The sequence below is a fragment of the Littorina saxatilis genome, linkage group LG2 (genome assembly GCF_037325665.1).
Source record: "Littorina saxatilis isolate snail1 linkage group LG2, US_GU_Lsax_2.0, whole genome shotgun sequence".
Classification (NCBI taxonomy): Eukaryota; Metazoa; Mollusca; class Gastropoda; order Littorinimorpha; family Littorinidae; genus Littorina; species Littorina saxatilis.
In genome coordinates this window covers 100,748,022-100,772,652 of record NC_090246.1, presented here as the reverse complement: position 1 = coordinate 100,772,652, position 24,631 = coordinate 100,748,022, and the positions used below count along the sequence as shown (strand labels likewise).

General features: G+C 44.4%; 2 protein-coding genes across 7 annotated transcripts in view; one reads left to right on the top strand and one right to left on the bottom strand.

Annotated features, from left to right (window-relative positions):
- Positions 1–13: 13 nt before the first annotated feature.
- LOC138960342 (alsin-like) overlaps positions 14–24,631 on the top strand; it is a 90,161-nt gene continuing 65,543 nt past the window's right edge. Inside the window, exon 1 of one of the 3 annotated variants that reach the window (XM_070332216.1) lies at positions 14–151. In XM_070332216.1, coding sequence (XP_070188317.1) covers positions 126–151 — 26 coding nt within the window. In that variant the 5' untranslated portion in view covers positions 14–125. Of the gene's footprint in view, positions 152–23,534; positions 23,699–24,631 lie in introns of those variants that run through there. The other 2 variants (XM_070332217.1, XM_070332215.1) reach the window with 2 other exon arrangements.
- Positions 9,368–22,783, bottom strand: LOC138960341 (arrestin domain-containing protein 1-like). Of its 4 annotated transcripts, none has more exons than XM_070332212.1 (4): positions 22,534–22,783; positions 12,162–13,002; positions 10,953–11,342; positions 9,368–10,638 (listed from the first exon to the last, which is right to left on the bottom strand). In XM_070332212.1, the coding sequence occupies exons 2-4, from the start codon at positions 12,954–12,956 to the stop codon at positions 10,231–10,233; spliced, it is 1,593 nt and encodes a 530-aa protein (XP_070188313.1). In that variant the 5' UTR covers positions 12,957–13,002; positions 22,534–22,783; the 3' UTR covers positions 9,368–10,230. The 4 variants fall into 4 exon arrangements, with proteins under 4 accessions (XP_070188313.1, XP_070188315.1, XP_070188312.1 ...); XM_070332214.1 differs by having other exon boundaries at positions 22,546–22,783; XM_070332211.1 differs by lacking the exon at positions 22,534–22,783 and adding an exon at positions 21,889–22,521.

The window sequence follows — 24,631 nt, the reverse complement described above, 5'->3', positions numbered from 1 at the left end:
AAATCTCGTTGACGGGAAACAACGTGAAGTGTCTTATTGTCCAAGATGGCAGCGTTTCAGATGTAAACAACTTGGACAACACGGAAACACGTTCACTTTAGTTTGCTGCCGTTTACTGGATAAACATGGACAGTACAGACAGCAGGAAAAGGTACGTGTCGTTTGATTTCTGCCCATAATTACGCTCCCAGGATTTTATTATGTCTTAGAAAAGCCTTCAACCAGCCTGACCGCACGGAGCGTTAGCACTGAGTTTTCGGTAAAAAGACTTCGCGTAGTCTTCGCGAAGTCGACTTCGGGCTCAATTAAGGACCGCCTTTCTCAACGCTGGATCGCCAATGTCAGCTGCCTCCTGAGGAACTTCTTTGAAAATGAAACCGTCGCAGTAAATAACCGTAGCAAAGAAGGAATTTTTTTTTTCCATGGTTGAACTTGTCTGATTTGTGAGTAGTGAGATGCTCTTGTGTTGTTTTGATGTTCGATTTTGGTACTGGTAGGGTAAGTATAGTGGCAGCTCAGGTACAGTACTGTCTACACATTTTTGACGCAGTGTTCCAATCACATACCTTCAAAATATGTGAAGACATCATACATCCCAGGGCTGTAACTTAACACCCGCCTGACCGCCCGAGGCAGGTTCAAATCGGCGAATTCAAAATTCCTCTTTACCCACACGCTAGGCGACCTCAAATTTCTCTGACCACAAAATCGCGAACGCAATGCTGTTGAACCGAAATTCTTTTCTCCGACGGTTCTCCAACGGTTGAGTTAAAACATCCTGAAATTTCAACATTGTTGCTCAAACAGGTGTAAAAAGTGAAAATTCGAAGCTTGGACTGCTAGCGCAGGTAGTCTTGCATTGGTAAAGTAATTGCTGATAGAGTAACGCAACGTGCGAGGAACATGGCGGCCAATCATGGCGTCCAGTAGCAGACGAAAAACGAGAAAGCCTCTCTGCTCGCCGGGCGTTCCGGTTCAACAGCATTGCGTTCGCGATTTTGTGGTCAGAGAAATTTGAGGTCGCCTAGCGTGTGGGTAAAGAGGAATTTTGAATTCGCCGATTTGACCCTTCAAACAAAAACGAAAAGGTATCATTTTGTACAGAACTTTCCAACTACAAGGAAACTTACTCTTCTCCAGCATCCAGGGGGCACAGCTGACGCGTGAGTTCCACCCAATAAAAAGCCACATATTGGTGCATGTATGTAAAACATACCACAACTTCCGTGCTGTTAATAAGCAAGCTAAAGCCTGTAGTTAATTATGCACATTTAATCAACAGTTGTTGTGTGAATGAATCAGGAATCAGGAATTTTACGCCGCTTGGAACCTTTTTAGGTTATTTGCGCGACGGGGGTGAGAGCGCACCGCCTATACGTTAAAAACAAACTAAGGACCTATCAATTTCTGTGTGTCCTCATAAAAACATCTAACATGTTACTTCAAGTAACCCCTAGTTTAGGACACCCCATAACCTATACAATTTCCTATCATTGTTTGGGTGTTTGAGGAGCTGGGGGGTAACGAGGGACGTAAAGCACCCAACATACACGCCGACCCCAGTCCTCTTATTTTAGCTTCCCTAATTTAAAATGTTTAAAAGCTGGTTTAAAAGTGATTCTCTAGATTTTAGAGCAGAGGGCCGCTTGTGGCACCTCTGCTTATTGCTGTTGAGAAAGCAGCAACAGATTTTGCCTGGACCACCTGCTCGTCTAGTGCATTCCACTCAGCCACCGTCTGCACGAAAAAGGAGCGTCGATACTGCTCTGTGCTGGCGTCTGGAATGATGTAGCCACGGGTGTTGTTGTAAGAGTACTTGGTGACGATGTTACTTGCTACGCAATCGGGAAAGGTGTTGGCCCGTATTTTCCTCTTCTCTTTATCTATTGGTTTCAGGAAGTTTTCTGGAGGTATTGCTGGGGTATGTCCCTCAATGATTTTGAAGAGAGTGGTGAGTCGCTGTTGTTTTCTGCGCTCTTGTAGAGATGGTAGATTTAGGTCCCGTAGCATCTTTGTTACACATCCTGGGTCTTGGGAACGGTAGTCGCGCTTTATGAATCTTGCCGCTTGTTTCTGAATCCGCTCAAGTTTTGTTTTGTCATCGACTAGGTGTGGATCCCACACTGTTGCTCCATGGTCGAGGGTGGACCTTATGAGGGAGATGTATGCCATTCGTCGCACTTCTGGGGGGCAACTTCCCAAGTTTCTTCGCAGAAATCCCAGCTTGGATCCCGCCTTCTTGCATATGGTTGCGATGTGCTTAGACCATTTGAGGTCTGCTGAGATCTCGATCCCTAGATATGGGCTTTGGTCGACGTGCCGTAGGATTTCCTTGTTGAGTTCGTAGATGTACGTTGTGTTTTTCTTAGTGGGGAGGACAAAGCACTTTTTGGCGTTGAATCGCATGCCCCATTGATTGGCCCATACTTCTAGTTTTTCAAGGTCCTCTTGAAGGGTGATGTGGTCCTGGAACGAGTGGATTTCTCGGTATAACAGGCAGTCGTCAGCGAATAATCGTACTGTTGAATTCACTTGCTCAGGAAGGTCATTCACATGGCACAGGAAAAGCAATGGGCCTAGGACAGTGCCCTGTGGTACTCCTGAGTCGACGGTTGCTCCCTCTGAGTGTTCTCCCTCCAGGATGACTTTCATGGTTCTATTGCACAGGAATCTTGTGATCCAATCGTGTATGGGTCCCTTGATGCCATAGTGTTCCAATTTGTGGAGGAGCTTGGAGTGGGGGACCGTGTCAAACGCCTTGCTGAAGTCGAGGATAATAATGTCGCTCTGCACTCCAGCATTGTTTGTTTTCTGCAAGTCGTTCATGGTCGTCAATAGCTGCGTTTCACAGGAGAAGCCTGATCTAAACCCATGGTTTCTGTCCGTAAGGATTTTGTATTTCTCCAGGTGAAGATGGATGTGGTGGCTGATAATGTGTTCAAGCAGCTTGCATGCAACGGATGTTAGGGACACCGGTCGGTAGTTTTCAGCTCTGTTTTTATCTCCCTTTTTGAAAACGCAGGCTACGTTGGCAGTTAGCCAGTCTGCGGGCAGGTGTCCTGTTTCCATAGAGTGTCTATATATGCAGGTTAGAGGTGCCGCGAGGATGTCGGCACAGTTTTTCAGGACCTTACTGGAAATTTCATCTGGGCCGCAAGCTTTTGAAGGGTTTAGGTTTCTTAATAATTTGGCAACCCCTTCTTCCGTGATGACAAGGTCGGAGATGTGAGGCTGTTGGGGACTATGCATTTGTGGGGGAGGCGATCCGTCTTCTCTTGTGAATACCGAGCGGAACTGTTGTAGTAGGATTTTTGCTTTTGACAGACTGTCGGTGACTAGTCTCGTTCCCTCTTTTAGAGGTGCTACGCCAATATTGTCTTGTTTTCTGGCGCGGACATACCTCCAGAAGGGCTTGCTGTTGTTGTTGTCTCTCATTCCTGTCTCAATGATGTTGTTCACATATTTTTGTTCCGCTTTCCTAATTGTACGTCTGCATTCTTTTTGGCAATATCTGTAGTTTGACCAATTTTTACTTTTCTTTGCCTTCTTGTGGAGTCTTTTTTTCCTTTTGAGGAGTTTCCAGATGTTCTTGTCTATCCAAGGTAGGTCATTTTTCATGCGGTGCTGGACTGACGGTACAAACATCTCAACTGCTGTTTTGATCGTAGACTTAAAGACTTCCCACATTTCATTTACGTGCGAGCCTTGTTCTTTCATGGCGGTCATTTTATCCTTCAGTGGTTTTAAGGCTGTATTTATGTCTTCCCAATTTGCCTTCGAGAACAGCTGACATTTTCTTGGTTTTTCTCTAGTCCTCTGCGGTCGTGTGTCTAGATCAGCTACGGCTGCTTCATGGTCTGAGATTCCAGGAATCGAAGTGCAGAATTTTAGCAGCGACGGGTTTGACAAGAATATGAGGTCTAGGATGTTATCTTGCCTCGTTGGTTTGTCATGGACTTGAGTGATGTGGGCTTCTGTTGCTATATCTATGAGCTTCTGTTGAGTTTCTTTATCTGGTGCACCCGGCTTCACCATACCGTGTTCCCAATTTATGTCAGGACAGTTGAAATCACCTGACAGTACTATCTGCTTCTGCTGCTCTTTTCCATTTATCTTTGTAAGAATCTTTTCAAGTTGTGCGAGGTCGTTGTCTGATCTCTTCGGCATGTAGAAGCAACCCAGAAGGAGGTCTTTGTTTCTTTCTAATTGGAGCTTGACCCATATGCTCTCACAGTCTGCGTTTAGCTCTGGTAGTTCGGTTGATACTAGGGATCGGTGAACAAGTATGAATACTCCTCCTCCCACTGAACTACGATTTTTTCTGAAAGGTTTGTAATTGTCGGGGAATACTTCGCCCGAGAAGTGTCCTCCTTTTTTCTCGGGGTCCTTGAGCCAGGACTCGGTTCCAAATACCACGTCTGGTTTTATGTAATTTAGCATCACTTCGAGATGGGATTTTAATTTCAAATCGATATCAATTGCATGTTGTGATGTCTAATTTATTATGCAAGATGATTTTCTTTTATCCAGTCTGAAGTCTGGTTTGACACTATTTTCTTGATGAGTGAGTGCATGGCAAATTAACAATGTTTTTCTCTCAAAACAGAGCAATTTGAAGAGGCATGGGGGTTGTAATGTATGAGAGAGAAATATTTAGTCGGGAAACAAAATTAATTTCTATTAATCAAAAGTTAAGGATGGATACTGTTGCTGTTATGGTGCACGTTTTTGCCTTTGGTGAGCTTCAAGGGACACCATCACGGTTGTACTTGTCGTTGTGAGTGACCCAGACAGATTTGCCTCCCTTGCATGCTGTCGCTGGCCACCCCAACCACAACATCGGTTAGTGTAGGGCATAAATGATGATTGGGGTGTTACTGTTAGCTAAAACGATGAGTTATTAATATTATTCAATTTATTGTCACTGTCAGTTCTTTGTGGATATGATGACTACATGTGGGAGTGCGTTTTCTTACTACTGTACAACATGATTCTGGGTGGATTTTTTTTTATTTATTCTTTATATGTTACTATTTTCTATGTTACTATGTTAATAAGTGTTTAATATTCATATTTTTGCTGTTTCTGCAAGCCTTTTAGTTTTGTTTACTGTGCAAGTGGAGACTATGCCGTTCTCTGATTTTATTGCACTAAGGTTTGACAGAAAGAAAATGTTTGTTTTTTAAGCAGACACTCACAAAATAAGAAAAAGACCTGCATAAAGATTGTTTATAAAAAGCAGTTTTCTCTGTCACAGGCTTTTTGTCATTTAAAACAGCAGCCAGCTGTTTTGCTTGGGTGCATAGTTGTTAAACCAGTTATGCTGCTTGAATTGCAATTGATATGCAGGCAGAAAATGTGATGCATGGTGTATACTTTTTGAAGGTAATACAGGGATGGCCAAATCGTCCGCCTGGTCGCCAGGGGCGAGTACAAAATCAGCCGGGCTAGTAGAAATCGTCTCGCAGCTCGCCCGGCTGGCCAGTGAAACCTCAGGTCAAGTGCAAAACTATTGGTTGTACTATCGTGTTTCAAAGTTACATATAAACACTGCAGATGAGCAAACTTGCATGAAGAACACTGCAAAATAGCGAGACAAGACGCCACCTGGGAAAGCCTATTCATCGCTGACCACAGACTAGTTGTCTGTCATAGTCTCATACCACCACTATTTTAATTATTCAAAGAACTCGGACAGTCATGATGTTTGTGTTTGGTATATAAACCTGGCCAGTGACATTTCTGGCAGGTTAGTGACTTTCATGAATTTACTCGCCTGGCTGGCGAGTTCATTTTGTTAGATTTGGCCATCCCTGTAATGCATGTTGATAAAACAGACTTTTTGTATCCATTTGGGATGAAAAAGTCCAGGGCATAAAATGTCACTAAGAATTTAGGTGAGATTTCTACTGTGGACTCAAAAAAAAAAAAAACAACACATATCTGTAATGATATCAAAGATTCAAACCAGTCACTGATTCAGTCCATATTTTGGCGTGAAACCCTTGATCAGTAATATCACCGAGACTAGTCTAAGGCCTGGCTAGTCCAAACCCATAATCCAAGACAGAAAAGATTGCATTCATTTTCAAGTGTGAGTGTGACACAGAAAGTTGAGATCTTGGCAAGTGTTCAAATTCAAGCTTTTTTTATTTGTACTGAAGTCAACATGTTACACACATGGTTAATAATGACAGTCAGGCACTTTGTAGACACATTGTTAGCAATAGCACCTTTTACAAAATACAAAATAGATAGCAGTTCAGATATGTATTGTCAGCTGTTAAACATAGGGATTGGAATAGGCTTAAGAAGTAACACAAATATATGCAATGTTCATAGTACCTGTAAGCATAACACTAACATTTACAGTGCAGTCACAGCTAGCAGAATTAGGTAGTGGAAAGTAAACACAGATGATTGCTTTATATATTTTATACATGCAAAATGTGTAGAATGAAGGTTTGTAGACAGGTGAATCAAAACCTGCACAGGTAGAATAACTTTTCTCAGAGTATTTCTCAAAGTATCGAAGCTGGAGGCCAAGAATATTTTATGATTTGACAGATTTTCATTTTTCCATGGCTACAGGGCTATGGCATGAAGTCTAGCTCTGAAACAGTTAAAGCTATGTGTCCTAAACCAGTCATGAAGTGGCAACAAGAAAGAATATCACACACACACACACATACAGATACACATTTTGCTTAGACTGACAACGGACAGAATAATATTCACTACTTGATTTTTTTCCTTCTCAATCTGGTCAGTCTTTCCGCAACAGGACTCGGGGTTAAACACTCAGTCACATACACACTCAAGCTTGGGCTGTGTCTTGCTTTGACAACGGGTAGAACTCTCTTTTTCACTTTGCTTTTTTCAGTGGTCAATCTGTTATAGGCCCAGTTAACTCTGACATAAGCTCCATGGCTCCATAAGGGAAATAAATAAGCTTGGTATAAACAACAACATGTATGTGACTCTGACTAACCGAACAAGGCAATATTAGTTAAGATCTGTATGAAACAGCAGCAGGGGACAAACGGCTGTTTTACATGCATTGAGAAACTGGTTCTGAGGGTATTTAATTGACTTGCCTTTTTGCATAATGTCATGTGAGGGCAGAATTTATCCAGTAACATCCCCTATGAACTGACCTGATTATTTCAAATCCGATATGATTTCATGCATTTTCATGCCATACTCTAGGTTACAATGTAGAAGCCTTTGCGTTTTGGACTACAAAGTCTGGATGGCGAGTGTAAGACTGAAGCATTTGAGGAGGTACAACGAAGCGTGTAATTAACTACCTACACCATCCAGATAAAATAAACCTAATATTGCCTTTTCAGGGCGGTTGGGTCCCATATCACCTGTGTCATTCATGTTAGCGATAAACAAAATAAAATTCCTTTGCAAAGTCCCAGTGGGTAGGTGTTGCAAAATATGAAAACAAGGAGGTAATTTACCATCTGATGTAAAGTTATCACATCAAATTAAGTTCTCAACAGCTCAAACAATTGTGGTATACATGTGTACACTTTCTGACTACATTGGTGAATCATAACTTCATTTCACATAGCTGGATCACCGTGAGGGGATATGGCGCCACAGAAAATAATCTTACCATGAACCTCTTCTTGAAGCTGATTCTTTTAGTTTAAAGGCCACCATTTAAATGACTTTAAAACAAAGCAACCCAAGGAGATTCAATGATTGGTAAGTGAGGAGTTTAAAACAGCGTGAAAGGGCTCAGTCTTTAACAGCTGATGAGCCCACAAACCAAAGCAAAAGGTGAGATGGAGAATCCACACACAAAAAATAAAGTTTGAGACCAGGTGAAAGACTGGTGGAACCGTCCAATAAATACAAAGGAAAGAGGCTCAAATGGCATTAAAACGTAAACTCAGGGATGGCCGGTGATCAGCCGGTGAGGAGCTCAGTGGGAACAGGCACACCTTGAACAGCTGATGAGCCTAACAGAACAGGGGTAACGCTCAAACAATCTGACAAAATCGGGTACATTTATGGATATTGTAAAAAGGAAATGAGAGAGACAGAAGAGTCTTAATCCAGAGGTTTCACCGTGTACACGTTGCCGAAGAACAAGGAACATTGTCTGTGCCTGACACAGCTATCACTTCTTTTTTTAATTAATTTTTTTTTACCAAGAACTGGCATGGATTTTTATAGTGCCAGTGTCAGTAATGGTGAAATAGCAAACATTTGTTCCACCAAGCTATTGTAGCAATTATTAGCAGCAAGACAAAATGATTGAATTACAAACTGTCAATGACATCCATTGTCATGTTGACTGTTCACTGAAGCAGTGAACTCCACCCCCACCCCCACATAAACTCTGTTCATTGTCATGTTGACTGTTGACTGAAGCAGTGAACTCCACCCCCACTTCCACATAAACTCTGTTCATTGTCATGTTGACTGTTGACTGAAGCAGTGAACTCCACCCCCACACCCACATAAACTCTGTTCATTGTCATGTTGACTGTTGACTGAAGCAGTGAACTCCACCCCCACCCCACATAAACTCTGTTCATTTCATTCCTTATTGTCCCAGTGTTGTGCAGTTCAGGTCTCTTCCTCCCAGTGTTGTGCAGTTCAGGTCTCTTCCTCCCAGGTGTGCGCATGTTGAAGTGTAATCAGCCACTTCCGTCAGAACGCCCATTGTCTTTTATTTGCCACAGTGAGTGGTGACACGGGTTTGGACAGGGATACCCTCTCTGAGTCATCACATCCTCCCAGGTGTGCGCATGTTGAAGTGTAATCAGCCACTTCCGTCAGAACGCCCATTGTCTTTTATTTGCCACAGTGAGTGGTGACACGGGTTTGGACAGGGATACCCTCTCTGAGTCATCACATAAAGTTGACCCTGTCTGTCCGCCTTGCCTATCACCTGATCACCACAGGTCCAGTGCTCTATCAACTGTGCTATCAGACCCCTTGCTGCTATTGCATCACTTGATAATCACATTTATGGAATCGGACAAAAGATCATTAAGTAAGTCACTAAGTGGGCATAGCGTTGCCGCATGAACACCCATCACAAACGCTTTATTTCATAAACACATTGTTGGACCAACAGCCAATAGTTGTATCCATTGTCCATTTCACTTCGGTTTCAGTAGACATTAAGGGGATCAGCTCGTTACTCCCCGGTATCGCTACTCCCCCGGCTCGATACTCCCCCGGCTCATTACTCCCCCGGCTCGTTACTCCCCCAGCTCATTACTCCCCCGGCTCGTTACTCCCCCGTATCGCTACTCCCCCGGCTCGTTACTCCCCCGTATCGCTACTCCCCCGGTATCGCTACTCCCCCGGCTCGTTACTCCCCCGTATCACTACTCCCCCGGCTCGTTACTCCCCCGTACACAGAAAATGACTGGATAACCCTTTGATAGAAAGTTGGCATGAAATATTGTTCCTCCCCCTGTCCAGCTGTTTTGTTTGTTTCTTTGTTTGTTTATCCAGACAATTTCTCCGGAAAAACAATATTTCATGCTAACTTACTATCACAGGGTTATCCAGTCATTTTCTGTGTACGGGGGAGTAACGAGCCGGGGGAGTAGCGATACGGGGGAGTAACGAGCCGGGGGAGTATCGAGCCGGGGGAGTAGCGATACGGGGGAGTAACGAGCTGAGCATCTCGTTACTCCCCGTATCTCTTCTGCTTAAAATATATACTTTTTTTTTCAAAGATGTACTGTACACGAATGTACAGGCAGATCTGACAGTTGTAAGTTCTTTAAACATTCTCTCTCTCTCTCTCTCTCTCTCTCTCTCTTGAAAATTCAATTAAGTAATAACTGCAACACTTAAGTGTAATAAAAAGGCACGGGGGAGTAACGAGCCGGGGGAGTAACGAGCCAGGGGAGTAACGAGCCAGGGGAGTAACGATACGGGGGAGTAACGATACGGGGGAGTAACGAGATGCTCCCACATTAAGGATCATGAGAAACATCTCTGTGGTTGCGTTTATGTTGCATCACATTGGTAGACTGGTCACTGTCTTGTATGTTTGCGCCATGTTGTTGCATGAATATATATATATATATAAATTCATCACAACAACTTTTGAGGAGATTGTTTTTAAATATTTGTCTATATATATAGCAGAACAAGATATACTTCAGCCAGAGTTCTTTGCTGTGTTTGTGTTATAGCACACTTAGGGACTGTAGTAACGGACTTGGAATGTAATGGCCTTCTCTCTCATTCAACGTTAGTGGAACTGAAGCAGCACAGAAAACACTTCGCCCAGAAACTGTTGCTGTACTTCGTCACCACATTGATGGACTGAGAACTTCGCGAACTGCGATCCACTTGCAAAGGTTTTTTCATGGACGAAGGTGAAAAGCAAGGAAATCGTGTTGGTCGGTTGAAAATGGGCACAGCTTTTCGGGAAGATATTTTCTCTGCATAGATGGGTTCAGCACAGGGTCCTATTCCCAGGGGGATGGTGAAGGAGAGTTTTCCACCAGCAGGGGCAAAGCGCATTTCTACAGCAAGTGTGTAGGTCAGGCGAAGCATCCTGCAGCCATGTAGAAAGGATGTTACCAGGTTGGTCTGTGTGGGTATCGTCACGTCATAGGATGTCTCATCAGGTGTCTGCGATGTGGACTGAAAACAAAAAGACATCAGCTGCAGTTGGTTGACCATTGGCATAAGGTTAAGAAAATGAAGTCCTGGAGCCAGTTGTTTAGTATGCGTATGCATTACGCAGGCTGATACTCAGTCAGCCGTTTGTATTGTAATCAATTCAATATCTTTTATTGGCAGCTTCTAATAACTCTTGTTTTCTTCATATATCCTACTGCTATTAATTTGGAAGGAAAACTATTTTCTTGCCACTATAGGCCAAGGGACATGGACCACCAACAACCAGCTAACGAATATCCCTCCTCAACGAAAAAAAGGGAGAATGTATTCATTACCTGTGGGTCGGTGCGCTCGATGTGTGCGAGAGTAAAAGTAGTGGTGTCCTTCTGATTGTCCAATCTGAGGTGCTGGCGTAGCTTGCAGCTGATGGCCTTGACCTTCTGCGAGTGAGGCACCGACGCCGCCAGCTGCAGCCTGACATCGTCTCCAGCCAGGAAAGCCGTTCGATCCAGGTGAAGAGTCACCGCCACCTGGTTGTTGCCCGCGCAGGACAGGTACACCTCCTCCGTGTGTGTGACCGGAGAGGAGGCGCTGGGGACGAGGTTGAGGTCGAAGCTGCGTTGGACATTGAAGGCCTGCTTCTTGGTCACCAGCACCTTGACCAGGCGGTTGGCGCTGGAGGTGGAGCGGATGGAGGAGGAGCCAACGTCGTCACAGATTCGGGCCTGTACACAATGCACATATAGACTGAAATGTTAGAGTGGAACTTTGTGTTCTTGGCGGAAATACTGTTCTGGTGAGGCATGTATCTGAGCGACCGTCTTTGTCTTCTGTTATGAGCTGTTTACCAGAGAGTTAAAAGTCGGTACACTATAGCCTTGTCTTGTTGTTCTTCAGACTCAACACAATTACAGGGAGGGAGTTTCTTCTTTTGGCGATGAGTTTGGAAACTGCTGTGATAATATATATATACATGTATATATATCTCCGAATTATTTATAGAGCAATGAGCGAAACATGAAAATTTGTAGTGATTCTTCGACAGATCGAAATGAGTATGGTGCTTGCTGTAAAGAACGAGCTGAAATAGCAGGGATGACATAACACTGAATCTAACTACACTATTACCTTTGGAAAGTGCAGCGGAAGTTATGAAATAAGCACAACATCGAAGTGGTTATGTTTTCACAAGACACGGACACATGCACGCACCGACCATCCATCACATGGGCTCAGGGAGGGCCAAAGCAAACGGGGATGATGAGTATGTGACTATGGTTTCACACCCACCAACAGACACACGCATCGGTCGCGGATAGCCACATCGGGGATGATGAGTATGTGACTATGGTTTCACACCCACCAACAGACACACGCATCGGTCGCGGATAGCCACATCGGGGATGATGAGTATGTGACTATGGTTTCACACCCACCAACAGACACGCATCGGTCGCGGATAGCCATATCGGCTGAAGGGACGTAAAGACCAACCCCCCCCCCCCCCCCCTATTTGTCTTTCATTCATAAAAACAGCTTTTTACCTTGATGAAGTAGTTGACGTCCATGGTAAATCCGCTGGACAGGTCGTCGTGGGAGATGGACGAGGGCAGATCTTTGGGCAGTCGGAAACGAAACTTGGACAGGTAGTGTCCAGGGGTGAGCACAGAGCTCCACGTAGCGTCTCCCGTGCCGATCACGAAGGTCTGTTTCCTCAGGTAGGTCTCTTTCACGGTGGAGGGTAGTCCGTGTTTAGCCTTCAAAACAGTCACGGTACCTTGACCCATGATCAGCAGCTCCACGAAGCGGATCTCCACGTTACTGCGTATGTCCATGTGAACGGCGCCGGAGATCTCCTCACCAGGCCGATACTGGTAGTAGGGAGACTTGTCCATATCGATATCGAAGAAAGACACGGCATCCTCTTTGCGCTCCAGAGCAGTTCTTTTGAAGGTGCTCCCGCTGCTGTTGTTGGAGAACATTCTGCGAGTGGCGGGCCGGCGAGCGGCGTTGGCGGAATACAGCCGTCTGCCTGTCGTGGCGTGGCCATTGCTAACTGTCTGGTTGAGTTGTTGGTGGTGGTGGTGTTGTTGTCGGTGTTCATGGTCAGGCATGGACCGTGTGGTCCCGTAGCGGAGAATGTGAGAGTTGGTGTACTTCATACTGCCGTTGACAGTGAACACCTTGCTGGGGGAAGCGTTAGGCTGCCGGCGTCGCGGGTCTTCAAAGACATCACTGAAACCGGAGCTTTTGGACGAAGTGGTGGAAAACTTGGCCACTGTCCGCGGGCCTCCGTTGGGCACCCCAGCTGCCCTGGCTCTGCTTGAGTTGACACTCATGGTTGGTTGCTTCGTAACTCGCCCGTGTCCTCGGGCCGGGCATTACCTGTGGATTGAAAAGAGTATTGTTTGGCATAGATTCGTGAATATTTTGCTGTTCTTTGCCCAGCAAACTATTGACTTTTCGGCTTGATGGGCTCTGGGTGAAAAGAAGAAGGAACTGAATGGGGAGCCGACTTTCTATTGAAACCCGTCCGACCGCGACTTGTCAGGGTTGGTCTAAAGATTATAATTTGGTCACAGGCACAGTAAAAGATATCATAAAAGTGCAGGTTTGCGTCTGAGTTTACTTTGAGCCTTCTCAAGAGAGAATTGAATGGGATTGGCCTGTGCTCAGACTTTTCTTGTGTGCGGAAAAATATGTGTGAGGTAACTTGTATTGAAATCAGGAAGTGTGGGGGTGTTTAAGAACCGGTTTAGCGCTGCGTTCTGATCGCCTTCATGATTGCGCTTTATGATTGCGCTTTAAATATAGGTTGGAGGGGATCGGAAGGATTTCAGCGGATTGGCACTATGGTTATTTTCTTTTCACCAGGTACATGCATAAGCAAAACGGCAGTTAACGCCCGACAACAAGGGTGTTTTTTTTTATCCCCGAAAGGTTCTTTTCTCGATCACCAGTATCTTTGTTGTACAAGTCTTTTATTGCTGCTGACATACAAGACATTGCCATACTAATCGTCTTTTATTGCTGCTGACATACAAGACATTGCCATACTTATCGTCTTTTATTGCTGCTGACATACAAGACATTGCCATACTAATCGTCTTTTATTGCTGCTGACATACAAGACATTGCCATACTAATCGTCTTTTATTGCTGCTGACATACAAGACATTGCCATACTAATCGTCTTTTATTGCTGCTGACATACAAGACATTGCCATACTAATCGTCTTTTATTGCTGCTGACATACAAGACATTGCCATACTAATCGTCTTTTATTGCTGCTGACATACAAGACATTGCCATACTAAACGTCTTTGAGTGTGTTGTTTGTCCTGACATGAATAGACCTTGTGCCCCACCACTCCCTGCCTCCCCTCCCTGCCTCCCCTCCCAATAATGCACTCTCTTTTCCCGTTATCTGTATTTGCCCCTCCCCATCCCTTAATACCCCCCCCCCCCCCCCTCACCACCTTTCTGAACGGTTTCTTTTGCCGTCTTGAGAGAAAGTCGTCCTAGTATAAAGTATGAGACTTCTGCAATGTGCGGTCTAGGCAGCTCAGTTACAACCATTTCGTCTTCACACACACACACACACACACACACACACCATGAAGATCTCCCTCTCTCTCTCTCTCTCTCTCTCTCTCTCTCTCTCTCTCTCTCTCTCTCTCTCTCTCTCTCTCTCTCTCTCACGGTCATTACAAAGAAAAATCTGGACTTCGACTGGCTCTTGCGTTTTATGGCACATTTCTGGAGAGTACCCAAATAAGTTCATTGTGATTGTGTAGCCTACTTTATTGCTTGGAGAAGTTTTTGACCCTATGACTATGAGCAGTTTTATATATTATCATGCAATTACATTCGGAATCTACATATGACACGGGGCCTACTGATTTCAGTGAGTCAGGAAAGCAGGTTATTAGATGCAACAAAGGGTGTTTGTGTGTCTGTCTCTGTGTGTCTGTCTGGTACTTTTAGTCCTGCGTTAACTCCGCCTTTTAAAACTGATCGCCTCAATCTCGCTGATATTATTCACAAATTATATTAGACTGGAAGCATTATTTATATACAGATAATATTCATTTGAAGCTATTTACACATTTCATGTATTAATTAGAAGGTTGCAAAAGATTCTGTTGTTCATCCGCCATCATAACCGCTGTGACTGTTGAATAATTATCCAAACTGGGAACTTGTTCTGCCAGTATTCTGGAATACCCGTGCGAACAAGGATGATGAGATTGTGGTGATTACATTATCGATTTGACGCTTAGCGTTGTCCTTAACTTCCGTAAAGTGTTTGGGTTACATGGCGAGATAGCAAGGATAATGGTTTGCAAGGACCGTGGGTACCGGAAGTGCGCATCCTGTTGTGCAGAACTTGTATTTCAATCGATTACTGCCGATCCTCTTTCCCGTTCCGCTCCTCGATCTCCTCTTTTTCTCTCTCTCGCTGAATTCAAAACGAAACCCCAATATACTCATCCTTATTAACAAGAGTTTGGTTGGATTAATAATTGTAGTATTATGCGTGTGTGCGGCAAAGGTGTAGGTGGCCACAATTGCAGCCCATATTAATGTTGTTAATGTTGAACTACTGCGAGTGTGTTCCCTAAGGTTAGTGTTGCTGTTAGATGTCGTCGTTCTGTGATGCGGAGTGGGGCTTTAAATCAGCAGACACGCACGTGATGAGAGAGAGAGAGAAAGAGAGAGAGAGAGAGAGAGAGAGAGAGTAAATAAGTATGTGTGTCTGCCTGTATGTCTCTTTGCATGCCTTTGTGTTTTGTCTGTTTATATCCCTTCATAACTAAGATAGAAGTTGTACAGAGTTAGAGGCACTGAAAATGACACTGGGTTTTCTGAAATAAGTTGATGCACTGAACTAGCGGCTGTTCTGGTAGCTATATATATATATAATCTGTCTTGTGCTTCATGGCATGTCATGTGACAGGAAGGTCAAGTGGCTGGCATGCCACAAGTATTTGTTAAAATTCGTGAGAAAGAATATGTGAATAGCTGTCAAGCAGTACAAAGGAATCACTTACCGTCAAGACCATATATATATATATATATATATATATATATATATATATATACATATTTTATACGTATTTCTGGTCTTTATTTTGAAAAGTATTTCAGCGTAAACGGTTTTTTCCACCGACACGAGCCTTGATTGATTACCCCTAGAAATGGCCCTGTTTTCAGCCGCACTTTAGACAGTACAATAGCAAAGAAATCGTCTATTCCGAAATTGAGGACCCATGTGGTGGTAACTCGTGCATAGCGAACGAGATGAATCGGCAAAAGGAGGACAAACGCTTACCCAGGTACACGCGAAGCTGCGCATCGATTGTCCTGGGTGGACGCTTTTGTCTTTTATTCCCACAGAGAGACAGCATCGATTGTCCTGGGTGGACGCTTTTGTCTTTTATTCCCACAGAGAGACAGCATCGATTGTCCTGGGTGGACGCTTTTGTCTTTTATTCCCACAGAGAGACAGCATCGATTGTCCTGGGTGGACGCTTTTGTCTTTTATTCCCACAGAGAGACCGCATTATTTGGAAAACAAAAACAAATGTCTTGGATGGAACGGGAGAAACAAGTTCTTTTGCAATTAACGAATGACACTCAAACTTCTATTCAGGAAGAGAAGTGCACGGTCGCTTGATGGCAGCCTTCCCTCCATAATTTATATAAGATGCATACTTGTACAAGCCTGTCACTGTGACTGCTATTCGAGTTGAATCATAGCTGTACACTCAGCAAACTCCTACAGGTCACTAAAGGACGAAACCTTATTACACAAATCCACACAGACTGCGAACGTTCCAAAATCCCCAAACAAAGAGAAAAAAAGAGGTAAAATTGTTAATGTGAATGTTTTTATTTTTCTCTAATCAAACGTTCCATAAACTTACCTTAGCGCGAAGTTTGACTAAATGTATTATTGATTCTTATTACGCGCGTACACAATACACAACTCTTTGCTGGTTCGCCCTTACGCAGCTAGGGTGGACAGCGAGTAACCAGCGTGTGTCTTGTTTTCCACCTCAATGGCTTGACACAGCATATTTCTCTACCTGGTAGTCGGTGAAGGTCTGAAAGTGCAACGCCCTTGTTAAAAGCGGACAAAAACTCAAGGCAGGGCCGGACAAGAGGGGGGGGGGGGCTTTGGGGGCTTTAGCCCCCCCCCAGCCAAAAAAAAAACAAAAAAAAAGAGAGAGAGAGAGCGAGAGCGAGAGCGAGCTTAATATAATAATATTGCAAAAAGCCGCTACCGCCTCATCTGTCTCTATTTTTTCCTCTCTTTTCCGGATAATTCATGTATGAATGTTAACATTTCTTCAGCTTTTGCCCCCTTACCCCCACGGGGGCTTCGCCCCTCGACCCCACCGGGGGCCTTCTGCGGCCACCGGACCCCCGCTTCAACATTTTAGCCCCTCCCCCCCCCCTAAAAACGTTCTGGTCCGGCCCTGCAAGTCCTTAATGGCAAAAAAACGTAGAACTTTTAATATCAATTTTACTGCTAACGCCCTTGTTTTTCATAACAAGCAGGCTATTTGAAGTGACATTAGCAGCGCAACTTCTTGCGACGATACAATCTCTTTAGATACTATCTGTCTAAACTTGCATGTCGACATTTTAAAAATTTTTGCCCGACATTTTTGGGTCTCCCGGGCTGCTGATAATGGCACCCGCCCAAAATTACCGTGTGACTTTTAGTTTTATTGAAATAATGTGGGCACCCTATCTTAGTAACTTCCTTTCAGTTCTTACACAACCCGTAGGAGCATTATTAGCGCAATAGAAAGAATAGCGGGCGGGAAAAATGCGATGGGTTTAGTCGGAATATAATGTCACCTTGTACGCTAATGATAAGTTTGCACCTCAATATTTCAATATGAGCTACATCAACAGATAAAGCTTCTTTGCTATCAAAAATAAACCTGCCGAAAAGCCCACCGTGTTCGACGACGACGATGACAACATCAAGCAGCAGGGAGAACAACAGCAAATAATATGTTTTAAACGGTTCTTGGTGTTACTAAATACCCGTGTGACTTGGAATAATAGGCCGTGAAAAGTAGGATATGCGCCGAAATGGCTGCGATCTGCTGGTCGATGTGAATGCGTGATGTATTGTGTAAAAAATTCCATCTCACACGGCATAAATAGATCCCTGCGCCTTGAGTCCGAGTCTGGAGATACGCGCGCGATATAAGACTTCATATTTATAACATAACTACTGTTAGTGATCATTCTCCCGGCCTTGACCGTCGAGTCGTGACCAATAGACGCGCGTTGAATTAGTGGCTCACTGTCAGGGATCCTTCTAAGAAAGTAGACGTGCTCATTTCATGCGATGTATGATCGTTAAATGGTAATACTCACCTTTATATTTTGTGCTCCTGCTGACGAAATGTACCGCAGCGCTTAAAGTCCATTTGTGCAGTATCGCTAAGCACAACGTTGACTGTTGATATGAGTCGATTTCTTTTGTGTTAGTTGGGTCTTGTGATCAGTACCTTACATTCCCGTCAACGGTTTACGTGTCATACAGAACCTGTCGGGGGTGAGTGGAGTTGCCCGTTTATTTGATGTAAACCCTAGCACACACTTAAAAAATGATGCGTATTTCCATATCCTCCTTCCCGTGACAACTGGCGGCGACAGCGTTCTTTTTAGCGCGGAAAACCCTGCACCCGTTTAGTGAACAAAGCAGTCGCACCACCACTGAACTGAAACTTTTCTGGGTCCTGACAAAAGGCAGCGTTCACAAATCAAAGGCTCGGCAGATCCGTTCTCTGGCCGTTCCCTGACGGTTGAGCTGTGAATGGTCCCTCTTACGCCTTGCTAGTCCCCTGTTTTGAGGAGAAAGGTGAGGAAGAGTTCGCCCAGTGCCGTCCTCTAATTGAAGGCTTCTTCTCGTCACTGTCTGACCTATCGTGGTTTCGTCCGCTGGGTCACCGTGCCATCGTCCTCTGTCGTACCTTTTGCCTTCTCCTACTTCAGCCCGTCACGCGTCCTGGAAAGAGGCGTCAATCTTAGGTGTTTCTTACTTCACGCACGAATGGAATTGTAGAATGGTAGCCGTGCTGCCCATCGTTCAGGGGCTTTGATAATTGTAACTTTATCCTCTTAGTGTCCCTTGTCCGAAAAAGCGTCAATGTTTGTTTAACAACACCGTCGGTCTGAACTTTAAAGACAGTCGGCACTGCAAATCTTTGCCACCTAAGTGTTTTAGAGTTTGTCACATCGAACGCATACGAACGAGAAGAGCTGGCCACAGCCACACAGAAGTCGGTATCCTTCTGTCAAATCAGTTCTATCAGAGTAAGACGTATATATGATTTTATTTTTTAAAAACCACACACCCCACCACAGTTTGAAAAATAAAAGTGTCGATTTGGAGAAAAAAAGCTTTTACGCCCGGTAGGGTACGCATCACCTGCTTTGGAATGTATGGTAGTTGGAATCAGCGGAGTCTGTCGCCTATCTCCTTGGGCCCCATCTCCTTAGCATCCATCTCATTTCCAACCATGCAAGATCGCCACTTTCCCACGAGCGGCACACTCACTGGCACATTAGCGACACTTCGTTTACCCTACCTGTCCCATTTCCCCCTCCCTGTGTAGCAACAATGTCCCCATCGGGGGGCTTTATTCCTGCTACGTGGGATATTAGGTTGACGACTTGGGAAATGGCACAAAAGCTAGGCACGGTAAGGTGTTTGCCCAGCCGGCAAGCTGTAGCTTGTATAATGTACATGATGTATGGTGCTTTATTGGGTCTGTATGACGTGGTGGGCTGAGGTGGTCGGGTAGGGGTACAGGCTTTTGGGTTACGTATTGTACGTGCAACAAAAGGCCAAGGAGGAAAGTGTGTCAGGGATTGTCTGGTATTGTGTCACAGTTCTTGGGCAAAGGAATGTGTGCTGGTCTGGATTCGAAAGTTGATAATGCTGGCATGGCATTTATCACTAATATGGTTATGATAAGGCAAGACAGAGAGTATATGCTGGAATTTATCTCATGAGAATCTTTCGTACACATTAAACTGCTGACAGGTATCTCTTGTGCTCCTCCCATCCACCCCCAACAACCAGCCCCTGGAAACCGTGGCTGTGACCACCAACCTCCAGTCAGACACATCCACCCGTATTTTGGCGAAGGATCTGTGCACACTTTTCAAGTTATGCTTTCACCTCCCTGTTCTTTGCTTGTGTTCTGTTTCTTATCAAAACATGTCCTCCCAGTTCTCCACCTTGCGCTATTTCGGGATTTAACTACCATTAGGCCTCAATGCAAACTGTTTTGTACGGTGTCGCCAATACATAAACGCAATTAGAAATTCTAATTTTTCGCATGAGTCAGTTCTGTACAGTTTTGTTTCTTTCAAAGGTCCTTCGCACGGTCTGCGGTGCCGCTCTGTATTTTATTCTGTCGCGAGAGTGAAGTGTTTCTTTTCGCTTGATGTTAAGAAAACGTGTCTTTGTTCCACCGCCGCCGATGTTTGCATTGGCGTGGGCTTGGTTTAACAAGGCGTGTTCACCGAATGCTTGTATGTTTCTATAAAGCAGTAAATGTTTTATGATAGCTGATAGTGATAGAAAAAGACAAGACCACGAGAGAGAGAGAGAGAGAGAGAGAGAGAGAGAGAGAGAGAGAGAGAGAGAGAGAGAGAGTCTGTGTGTGTGTTACAGAGAGAGTGTGTGTGTGTGTGTGTGTGTTGTGAGTGAGTGTGTGTGTGAAAGAAATTGCGCGTGTGTGTGTGTGACAGAAATTGTCTCTGTGTGTCAGAGAGAGAGAGAGAGAGAGAGAGAGAGAGAGAGAGAGAGAGAGAGAGAGAGAGAGAGAGTTTTAGTGCACACGTTGGTACATATACTCTCTCTCTCTGTACATATACTCTCTCTCTCTCTCTCTCTCTCTCTCTCTCTCTCTCTCTCTCTCTCTCTCTCTCTCTCTCTCTCTCTCTCTCTCCTTACCTTTTGTCGCTTGTTCCCTGTACCTGTCAAGCCGGTTGTTGCTTAATGATATTCTTAGTCATGTCGCCGGGCCGTGTGTGTTGAAAAAAGTGCCAAAGGAATTAATATAATTTTGCGTCACCCTACATATATATATGCATCTCAAGTTGGTGAGATGCACATGGCCAACACCCATACATGGTCCGGCTTGGCTTAACTTATCTTTGCATTGTCGTATTGTGGCCAACACCCATACATGGTCCGGCTTGGCTTAACTTATCTTTGCATTGTCGTATTGTGGCCAACACCCATACATGGTCCGGTTTGGCTTAACTTATCTTTGCATTGTCGTATTGTGGCCAACACCCATACATGGTCCGGCTTGGCTTAACTTATCTTTGCTTTGTCGTGTTGTGTTCAAAGAGAGAGAAGGAGAGAGTACCCCCCCCCCCCCCCCCCCCTGCGCCTGTGTATCATTTTGAAATACTTTATCCCATGTTTGTTTGTTTTTGCTGTTGTTTGTTTTGTATCTTTCAAGTTTGCGTGTTTGTTACAAGGAATAGATTATATAAGAAAAAAATGTCAAATTTAAAATGTATCCTTGCCAGTTTCCCAGCATGCGCGCAGGTGGTGGATAATTATGTCACACAAACGCCCGTGCACCATACTCTCAAACACTTAACGCAAGATTGAAGAGAAAAATACCTGATTGAGTGGTTTATGCAGCCACCTCGATCATAACAAAGCCTCACAGAAGACCCTGAAAGTTCAGACTGCCCAGAAAATCGAAGTTTTCATAAAATTATAATGCTGTCCTAAGATGTATATATATATATACTCGTTTCGTACCCCCACCCCCCTCATCAAAGCGTGTGTCTTATACGTGTACTTTGCTTAACTAACGATTTTCAAGTCAAGTGTCACTGCATGGTTGCGAGGTTAGCCTGTGATTTGCAATCAGTAAATTTGCTCAACAATAAGACCTTTGACTCCATTACCAACAAAGCTTATCTCAGGGTCAGAAAGTAGCAGACCCCCACAGAGTCACTTAAGAAATCAGCACTCCGCGATAAAACACACTCCATACATTCAAAGCAAATGACTGTATGTGTGTGAGTGTGTGTGTGTGTGTGTGTGCCGTGTGTGTGTGTGTGTGTGAAAAGGTGTCCCACGGTGTGTGCGCGTGCGTGCGTGCGCGCGCGTGTGTGTGTTGAAGTCAGTAAACCAGCGTCAGAAGAAACTAAAAGATTTGCAAGAAAGAACCTGAAAAGTACATGCACCAAACAAAGCTTACCTGTCTGAAAGTTGTAAACCCCGCAATCAGCAGTCCGTGTTATAACACACACACCATGAAATCACAACCCCGCAATCAGCAGTCCGTGTTATAACACCATGAAATCACAACCCCGCAATCAGCAGTCCATATGTTAAAACACACACACCATGAAATCACAACCCCGCAATCAGCAGTCCGTGTTATAACACCATGAAATCACAACACCGCAATCAGCAGTCCGTGTTATAACACCATGAAATCACAACCCCGCAATCAGCAGTCCATATGTTAAAACACACACACCATGAAATCACAACCCCGCAATCAGCAGTCCGTGTTAAAACACACACACACCATGAAATCACAACCCTGCAATCAGCAGTCCGTGTTATAACACACACACCATGAAATCACAACCCTGCAATCAGCAGTCCGTGTTATAACACACACACCATGAAATCACAACCCCGCAATCAGCAGTCCGTGTTAAAACACACACACCATGAAATCACAACCCCGCAATCAGCAGTCCGTGTTAAAACACACACACACCATGAAATCACAACCCCGCAATCAGCAGTCCGTGTTAAAACACACACACCATGAAATCACAAGAGATGACTGCACCAGAACCAGGTAAAGATTACACTAGTAAAGCCTTACCCAGCTTTGTACCTTTTTGTGTCGGCATACCCCTCGCACCCCGGGTATGGCAGAGACTGAGGCGAGCGGGTGGGGTAGCGGAGCTGGTTGTAGGATTCCACCCGATCAATTTCCCATGGTGACGAAGGCCAATGTTGAACATTTCCTGAGACCCGTGAAGGCGGGGGGATTGATTAATGCTGGTACATGGTCGTTGAGTATGTTTGGAAAAGAACGGGGAAGGACAAGCGTGGAAAGAGGGGGAGGGTCGGTGCGTTGATGAGGGATGGATGCACCCCCCCCCCACACACACACAAGAAATAGAGAATGAAGAAGAAAGCGAGAACGTGGGAGAAAAAAGTGTGTGTGTGTGTGTGCCAGAGAGAGAGGGGGGGGGGGGGGAGAGACACTGGGGGAGAGGGGGGGGGGAAGAGACACTGGGGGAGAGGGTGGGAGGGGCAAAATGGTGATGAATGGCAGCTGAGGTGCCCCTTGCATAACAGTGTTATTTTTAAGACTGGACAGCTTTCTCATGACTAAGCTTCACGCATGATATGGGTGTGGGTCTGATTTATTGCCTGTCACTGGAGTGCAACAAATGTTCAGCAGCGTGACAGAAGCAACCGCTGCTTTACGGCCGTTCAAAACAAGGTCTTTCTGTGTACCCTGATAGGAGTTGTTGAAGAACATTGTTGTCTAGACATCTCTTACTGGTTTTCTGGAATTAAATCTTACATTTATTTATAAGCTGACAGTCTATAAGTAATTTTTATGCCCCCCCCCCCCCCAAAAAAAAAATAAAAAAAACTTTAAAAAAACCCCAGTTTTTGTTCTGATTATCCAGCAGGACACAGAAGTGTTGGTTTTGATTTGCAGTAGTGATTCATTTACCCGAAAATGTTATTCAAACGCTGCAGCTATACAGATGAAACAGGTCAGGCGTGTTACACACATGATTTGATATGTATCATGGCTGTTTGCCTATGAAACACTTGTGGGTTATGCATTTGAAGGCAACCAGATCCGGTTGTGACACCTGCCATGTTTTTGTTGCCAGTTGTTGTGGTGGTGGTTGAGTTGACAGTTGTGCGCTCATAGTGTACATAGTTGAGATGTAGAGTTGACCATTTTGCATTCATGTGCATGCAACGAAGATGTTGCCAGCTACCGGTACTTCACATTTCAAGTATGTTTATCTTTGGGAGATTGTGTTGTGCATGTAACTGTAGGTGCCTGTGTTTTTATGTCTTTCTCTCTCTCTGTCTGTCTCTGTCTCCCTTTCTGTCTGTCTGTCTGTCTCTCTCTTTCTCTCTCTCTCTGTCTCTCTCTCTCTCTCTCTGTCTCTGTCTCTCTCTCTCTCTCTGTCTCTCTCTCTGTCTCTGTCTCTCTCTCTCTCTCTGTCTCTGTCTCTCTCTCTCTCTTTTTTTTGTTTTTTGACTCACATGCGAAGCAAAAGTGAGTCTATGTACTCACCCGAGTCGTCCGTCCGTCCGTCCGTTGAATATTTCTTGGACACTATTCAGTCTATCAGTACCAAATTTGGCAAGATGGTGTATGATGACAAGGCCCAAAAAAACATACATAGCATCTTGACCTTGCTTCAAGGTCAAGGTCGCAGGGGCCATAAATGTTGTCTAAAAAACAGCTATTTTTCACATTTTTCCCATTTTCTCTGAAGTTTTTGAGATTGAATACCTCACCTATATATGATATATAGGGCAAAGTAAGCCCCATCTTTTGATACCAGTTTGGTTTACCTTGCTTCAAGGTCAAGGTCACAGGAGCTCTTCAAAGTTGGATTGTATACATATTTTGAAGTGACCTTGACCCTGAACTATGGAAGATAACTGTTTCAAACTTAAAAATTATGTGGGGCACATGTTATGCTTTCATCATGAGACACATTTGGTCACATATGATCAAGGTCAAGGTCACTTTGATCCTTATGAAATGTGACCAAAATAAGGTAGTGAACCACTAAAAGTGACCATATCTCATGGTAGAAAGAGCCAATAAGCACCATTGTACTTCCTATGTCTTGAATTAACAGCTTTGTGTTGCATGACCTTGGATGACCTTGACCTTGGGTCAAGGTCACATGTATTTTGGAAGGAAAAAT